Source organism: Dasypus novemcinctus, chromosome X (assembly GCF_030445035.2).
Source record: "Dasypus novemcinctus isolate mDasNov1 chromosome X, mDasNov1.1.hap2, whole genome shotgun sequence".
Classification (NCBI taxonomy): Eukaryota; Metazoa; Chordata; class Mammalia; order Cingulata; family Dasypodidae; genus Dasypus; species Dasypus novemcinctus.
Window position 1 is genome coordinate 176989066 of NC_080704.1, and position 7531 is coordinate 176996596.

The 7531-nt window shown below is 55.1% G+C and overlaps 1 protein-coding gene across 1 annotated transcript; it reads right to left on the bottom strand.

Moving 5' to 3' along the window:
* Positions 1-2637: 2637 nt before the first annotated feature.
* LOC131277150 (uncharacterized protein CXorf49-like) lies at positions 2638-7114 on the bottom strand. The gene is made up of 7 exons (XM_058291160.1): positions 7088-7114; positions 4978-5583; positions 4404-4560; positions 3884-3957; positions 3613-3658; positions 2997-3038; positions 2638-2890 (listed from the first exon to the last, which is right to left on the bottom strand). Exons 1-6 carry the CDS (start codon positions 7112-7114, stop codon positions 2998-3000), a joined length of 951 nt encoding a protein of 316 aa, XP_058147143.1. The 3' UTR covers positions 2638-2890; position 2997.
* Between the last annotated feature and the right edge of the window lie 417 nt (positions 7115-7531).

The window sequence follows — 7531 nt, forward strand, 5'->3', positions numbered from 1 at the left end:
TTTTTTTTTTTGGCTTGCCGTTTGCTCTCTGTGTCCATTCGTTGCGTGTTCTTGTGTGTCTGTATTTATTTTTATTTATTCCCCTCCCCTCTTTGCAGCTTGCTTGTTGTCTGCTCTGTGTCTATTCGCTACGCGCTCTTTTGTGTTTTTCTTTTTTCTTTGTCTCCCTTTTCGTTGCGGGCCAGGCAGCGCTCTGCAGCACTTGCAGGCGAGTCTATCTTCACAAGGAGGCCCCAGATGCGAACCCAGGGCCTCCCATATGGTAGACGGGAGCCTAACTGATTGAGACACAGCCGCTTCCTTTCCTCCCCAATACTTAACCCAAAACAGTGGCACCTGTGGTTGTTGTCTGCTAGCACACAGGCTTGCAGGAGAAAAATAAGCAAATGGCGGATAACTGTTGATGGGAATATTTGGAAAAGGCTGGTCCTGTTTGTTTTGAGAGCTTATTTTGTTCAAAGACATGAATGCTTGTACTTAAGGCTTTCATCCTGCAGTCTTAGAGCACCAGTCGTGTTGGCTGACAGTAACACTGGAGGAAATGAACACGGAATGAAGTGTAATCAGTCACTCGAGGAGTTCTGTGACGAGTTCAGGAGCTTCCAGGTGCGCTGTTCCTGAACAAGTTGGAGGACCAGTTGCTCCATAGGCCCAAGGCTAAAAGCCCTGGCCTTGCAGCTAAGGGCTGCCCAGCTTCCAATACCTGACCTTCACCTGCCAATTTTGCCTCATCTCCCTCAAAACCCTTCCATAAGTCAAAACTTTCCTGGACTGATGTACCTATTGCTTGCTACCTGTTGGACTCCTATGCATACTTCAAAGCCCAGCTTTACCTATCCCCTCCTCCAGGAAGACTTCCTACATAAGCAGCCTGCTGCTCTTTCCCTCCTTAAAATACTTGATGCACCGGCTGCCCGTACTTATGTTTTATGTTATTGATTCTATTTTCCCGTGCACATGTCTGTATTTCTAGCTAGACTGTGAGCTCCCCAAGGACAAAGTCTGAATCATATTTTTTGCTTATGGCCTGGAATTGCTAAGGAGAAAGAAAATTCTGTGGTTTGATTGCCGTGTCCTCTCTATAGCAGCTTTGGCAACCTGCTGTCCAGACTTGGTTGAATGATGAGATTGGCACAGTTCTGGATTCTAGTCCTGCTATGCCACTTGCTAGCTGTGTAACTTTTATCAAGATTTCCTTTGCTGGGGCTCAGTTTACTTATCTTTAAAGTGGGATGGTGAATCGGATGGTTCTGGAACTTTCCAGGCTTGTCAGCTCTCTCTTCGCCACTGGCCTCTGATACCTGTTGTTGGCCAGGTCACTTTAATCTGAGTGTCAGTTTACTTCTTTATGAGATGGATGGGTGACATGCCACGTAAGAAGTGGATCGTACTATTCATTCCCTTTCTCTGTGCCAGAGGAAAAAGATAATAGTCCCTCAAGCAGTTGGGCACCCGCCTCCCACAGGGGAGGGCCTAGGTTCAGTTCACAGTGCCTCCTAAAGAAGATGAGCAGACACAATAGGCAGGCAGAGGAGGAAGCCACATTGGGAAGGGGGATAAGTTTTTGTCAAGTCCCAGAAATGGCTATTTTTGGTGCTTGTCTTTAGCTAATTTTGCTGAGAATTATTCATGAAGCCAGTCACTGCCTTTCCGACCTGACAGAGGAAATGGAAACGCCGGCTGTGAAGGTATCACTAGAAGCCCACATTATCATCCAGTCACAAAACCCTAGCGAGTATAAGAGAACTGAAAGTTGTTAAATGACAAAAGCGCTATGAAAATGTGCTCAATGCCATTAATCATTAGGAAGATGAGAATCAAAACCACGAGATATACTTTACACCCACTGGGATGAATATAATCAAAGAGAGAAAACAGCAAGTTGACAAGGATGTGGTGAGATTAGAAAATGGTTCATTTTGGAGGGCATTTTCAAAACCAAAACATGGAAGTACCACGTATGTGTGTGTATGTGCATGAGCAGAGATGCGCTGGATCAGCACATGGATGCATGGGCTGAGGCTGGAGGCACGGTGGGCAGGGGGCAGCACACGTGCCAAGCAGTTGGCCTGGCCACGTGGCACACCTTGGGCAGCGTGAGGTGCCACGGGGCCCCAAGGGGGCGGCCAGGTGGGACACAGGCCCACAACGGCAGTAGTTTCGGCAGCTGGGACATGAAGGATGGGAAACACCTGATCCCATCACCACCCGTTTCTAAATGCCTGTGGGCAGTCTCCCCCAAACTGGCCCAGAGTCAGCAGAAGAGACTCATTTCTCCCCTTTTGCTCTGCAACCCACTGTGCTGTGACTTCCGCCTCCAGGGAAAACTGAGAAGACACGAGGGTGGCCCGCAGGTTCTGGCTGAGCAGTGCCTGTGCGTGGGGGCACAGAAAAAGGAGCCCGCTGGGAAGCAGGGAGAGGAACTTGGCTGTGAGCTGGGATAGCTAGTGGACCAACCAGGGGGAGAGACAGAGGGGGCTTGTGGCAGAGAAGGGAGGCGAGGGGAGCACCCAGGCTACGATCTAGGTGCAAAACGGCCACTCAGAAAGATGAGGAGAGAACAGCAGCAGTGCACTGAGGCGCACAGCCACAGGGTCCCCGGCCCAGGCGCCCGCACAGAGGAGACAGACCCCCGAATGCAATGCGAATTTTATTTTGAACCTGCAAAAATGCAACAAGAACTTTTGATTTGAGCTGGCAGAAGGCAATACGTACTTTCGTTTGAACCTGCAGAATGCAATGGGTACTTGAACTTGAAGTTTCAGTGAACTGGGGGACAAAAGGCATGTTAAACCACAGGGAGTGGAGGGCAGGCAAAATCAGCATGGCCGGGGCTCCTGGGCGCAGAAGGTACTGGCTGTTGTCAATGTGTGAGCAGGCTGGGCGAGCCCTGAGGACGAGAGCAGAGTCAGGGAGGACCCGTGGGTCAGGGCTGGCCCCCAGCCCCCCAAGGCGGCCCCGACTGGGGAAGGGGTGTGGAAATGTGTGCCACTCACTTCAAAGCATCTGGAACTTGCTCATGAGGCAATGCAGGGCCGCTGAAGACAGAGGAAGGCAGGAAGGCGTAAGCGGGCACTCCAGGCGCAGGGATATGGGAGCCCTCCCCTAGGCCCCACGGGCCAGGCCTAACCCTGCCACCCGAACCACTCAACCCAGACTCGGCTGGACCCAGCCCTAGGACCGCCCTGCCCCCTTGCCACCTGAATTAAACGGAGACGCGTTTTCTCAGTGGAACGCAATGCATGCCTAGTTCTCAAACTCTGTTGTGTATCAGAACCCTCCAGGCCCTGTTTCATAAACCTGTGCACTTCCTACCAAGCAGCAGTTAGAGGGAAATTAACTGGGGTGCCGCTAAATGTCCGATAAAGATCTCTAGGGCTTGTCGGCAACATGTCCGTGGAGTTCAGACAATGCAAGTGTACGTTGGTGTGTGTAGGCATGTGTGTGTATTATATCCAGGCACCTAAAGGTAAAAGCACGGGGCCAGGGTCTCCTCCCCACGGGAATGGTGGTCCCTGGGAGGCGGCCTGCACCCCCGGGCCCACCCTGCCCCCTGGGCTCTGCCCTTGGACTCCCTGGTTGGCCTCTGCCCCAGCCGGGAGCTCTTCTTACCAAGTTCGTCCTTGAGATGGTCTATCTCCTTCTGAAGCAGAGGACACTGGCCCAGCAGACAGGGGCGAAAGAGAGACTGTTAGCCTCCTCTTGCTTCAGTCGCTCCTCATCGTCCCCCACTTCCCAGCCCCCTACCCCACATCCCAAAGCCCAGGGCCTGGACCGGACTGGAAGCTTCGATGGGAAGTAGGGGCCCGGGGTGGGGGGGCGGCGGGCAACAGAAGCCAGTTTTGCCGGGACACAGATGCCCCCGCCTAGTTTAGAGTACTACCTGAGGGCAGCAGTGTGGTTCAGCTAGTGGCTGCTTCCTTTCCTGTCTTGCGTGGCGCAGGAACCCCTGCTCACCTGCAGGAGAACACAAACTCCAGCTTCCCAGCTCATAAGAGGCAGGAAGGGCCCAGCAGGATCTGGGCGAGGCAGCACCGCCCCTGGCCAGCCCCGGGGCACCCCCGCTCTCTGCCCAGCAGCTCGGCCCTTCTCCGGGGACCTCCCTTCCCAGGAACTGGGGAAGTGGGCCAAGCACTGGGACCAAGCCGGACCCGGCGCAAAAGGCTCCAGCCCGCTGCACATCTCCATTCGGAGCCGGGGGGCCTGCTGCAGATCACCCCCACCACACAGCCTTCTGCAGGGGATCCCTTGGTTTAAGGCCCACCCTGTCTACATGCTGTCCCCTATGGGTGATCTGTCTCGGGAGGCGGGGAAGTCTGGGACGCAGGCTGAGGCCCCCGGGAGGAAAGAGCCAGTTTTCCCTCGGCAACCCCCTCTCCAGAAACCAAACCCTCAAGACTCACCCACAGGGAGGGGGGCCCTGGGCCTGAAGCCTCCCTGGGCCATGGCCAGGAACTGGGAGTTGGCTGAAATGTGGAGGGGCCCAGTCTTGGGGTCCCCATCATTGTATCCTCCACGATGCGCTGACGGGTGAGAGAAGCCTAGGCTGCTGGCTGGGAACTAAAACACAAAGCTCTGGTTAGGCTGTGGGTGCGGATGGGTGGCAGGGGGGAGGGGGGCTGGGATGAGGGGCAGGGGCTAAGGAGGGCAAGTAAGAGCCTCATTTCTTGCGCGTGTTCTCCCTGGGCCAGCCACGGAGGACAGAGGGGCACTGAGAAAACCCAGAGCCCCTGTGGGGAAGGAAGAGGACCCAGGAGGCCGGCAAGCCCACGCGCTGAAGCTCTGCAGCCTAACCCGTACAGGAGAAGAGGCCGAGAGCGCCAAGTGTGGAGAGCCACGCCTGGCACATACTAAAGCTGCTTCACTAAAGCGACCCCAACTCGGCATGCCCACCTAGACAGGGGTATGGATGGGGAAGAGGAAGGAAGAGGCAGAGGGGCTGAAGGGGAAGGCTGAGGAGGGGGACAGCCTACTCACGAGGCCCCTTGGGGCTGCATCTCTACTTGGGTTATCGTTTCTGGCCACCAGCTCAGCCTCCCTCTTCCTGATTGCCACAGGTTTCCTCACAGGAATGCACACGGGCTGTCTGGGCCCAGAGGAGCCCAAGGAATATTTCTCAATTCTACCAAGCACTGGAAAACCAGAGATGGGCGAGAAGATGGCAGGTCTCAGGAGGCCTCCCGAGACAGGGGCCTGAGCCTTTCTCTCCAGGACAACTTTGGAGGCCACGCTGGGTTTCATTTCCTGGGGCACACTCTTCCCAGGAATGGCCTGGGGTAGGCAGCTGGGCCTGACCGCTCTCTTCCCATTCATCATGCTCTGCGTTTTCTTGGCGAACGGCTTCTCAGAAGAGAAGTTGAGTTCTGCAGCAAACTGCTCTTCCATGATGGCTGAGGCGAAGGGGCCAGGCATGGGGGACAGGTTGGCGCTTGTGGCCCAAGGGGCACCCTGTTTGGCTGTGCCACCAGCGCCCCCCAGGTGACTGGGCCGCGCCTGGCATTCATCTTTAGATTTGCCCTCCTTCATCAGCGACACCTCAGGGAACTCTTCCGGCAAGTCGAGCTGGTCCAGAGAGGCGAGACTCTGTAGAAGCACAGGGACACACATTGCAGTGACAGATACAGCATGGGGCGGGAAGGAGCGTAATCAGCTATGTAGACTCTAATCCATGCTTAGTGGCAATGCTCCAAATGTGTTCATCCATTGCAATAAACGTACCCACTAATGAAAGAAGTTGTTAATGGGGGGAAGGGTGGGAGGCTGTGGGGAGTAGGGCATATGGGAATCCCTTATACTTTCTATGTAACATTTTAAGTGATCTAAATATCTTTTAAAAATAAGTAACAAATACATTTTCAAAAAACTGTACCATTTCTTTCAACCCACATTTTTAAAAAAAAATTTTAACTTTGCCTTTTTTTTAAAGATTTATTTATTTATTTCTCTTCCCCCCCCCCACCCCAGTCGTCTTTTCTCTGTGTCTCTTTGCTGTGTCTTCTTTGTCTGCTTCTGTTGTTGTCAGCGGCATGGGAATCTGTGTTTCTTTTTTTTTTTTAATTTTATTTATTCATTTTTTTAAAAATATTACATTAAAAAAATATGAGGTCCCCATTCACCCCCACCGCCCCCACCCCACCACTCCCCCCACAGTAACACTCTCCCCCATCATCCTGACACATCCACTGCATCTGGTGAGTACATCTCTGGGCATCACTGCACCCCATGGCCTGTGGTCCACACTATAGCCCACACCCTCCCACGTTCCATCCAGTGGGCCCTGGGAGGACATACAATGTCCGACTTTGCCTTTTTTTTAAAGATACATAGATCACAAAAAATATTACATTAAAAAATATAAGCGGTCCCCACATACCTCATATACCTCCCACTCCCCTCACCCCTCCCACCTCAACCACCTCTTTCCTCACTGTGGCACATTCATTGCATTTGGTGAATACAATTTGGAGCACTGCTGCACTGCGTGGATTCTAGTTTACATTGTAGGTAACACTCTCCCGCAGCACCTTCAGTGGGTTGTGTCAGGATATATCATGCCCACTATCTGTCCCTGCAGTATCATTCAGGACAACTCCAAATCCCAAAAATGCCCCACATCCCATCTCTTCTTCCCTCTCCCTGCCGTCAATCGCCCTCTTAGGGGTTCCCCAGCCCCCACCTCCCCCGGGACTCCCTGAGGCTAGAAGGGGCTGGGGCAAACCCGATGGCCTCCCCGCCCTTCCCAGCCTGGCCCTGAGGAGAACCCTTATCCAGGCCACCTTTGCTTCCCACCACCCCCAGGGGACCCCTTATCCTGGCCACCTTGCCCCCCACTCCCCCTGGGACCCCCCTCATCCAGGCCACCCTTGCCCCCCATCCACCCGGGGACCCCTTATTCAGACCACCCTTGCCCCCCACCCTCCCGGGGACCCCTTATCCAGGCCACCACCTTCGTTGCTGCCTTCCCGCAAGGCCCCTTTCCACCCGCGGGATCCCCTTCTTCCCACAGGGATCCTCACCTCCCACCTCTGCCCCGCACCCGGGCCACTCCCCCGCGTGCCCGGCCGAGACCCCACCCCCAAGCAGGTACCTCGTCGGAGGAGGAGGAGGAACTCATGGCGTGCGCTGCTCCAGCAGGCGGCTGGGTCCGCAGTTCCGAGACGCGGCGAGGCACAAAGACACAAGCCCAGCGTCTGAGCTGGCGGGTTGGGGGGGCGGTGCTAAGAGCAGACCCGCGCGCATGCGCAACACCGCCCACCAATCAGTGGGCGCATAGGAGCCCGCCTTTGGGGGGCGCAGCCAATGAGGAGCGAGGGCCCTGGTCGCCAGGGAAGCCGACCGTTAGAGGTGAATGCCGAATTCGAAGCTACCGCGAGTTCAAGTCCGTGGGGCGTGGGGGATGGGGGATGGGGGAGGGAGGCAGCCGGAGGCCCGCGAAGGCGAATCCCGGGTTCCAAGGTGCCGGGCGCACCTCTTCCAGCGCCTCCTCTGCCCAGCCTCAGTTTCCCACCCCTAGAATGGGGAAGTAGCAGCC

Bases quoted from the DNA above. Each gene is read 5' to 3' on its own strand.
- LOC131277150 (XM_058291160.1), bottom strand. From the start codon at position 7,114: ATGAGTTCCTCCTCCTCCTCCGACGAG. The intron at 4,561-4,977 runs GTGAGTAGGCTG...TTTGTGTTTTAG, and splicing joins ATGCAGCCCCAAGGGGCCTC to TTCCCAGCCAGCAGCCTAGG. The intron at 3,659-3,883 runs GTAGTACTCTAA...CTGCTGGGCCAG, and splicing joins AACCACACTGCTGCCCTCAG to TGTCCTCTGCTTCAGAAGGA.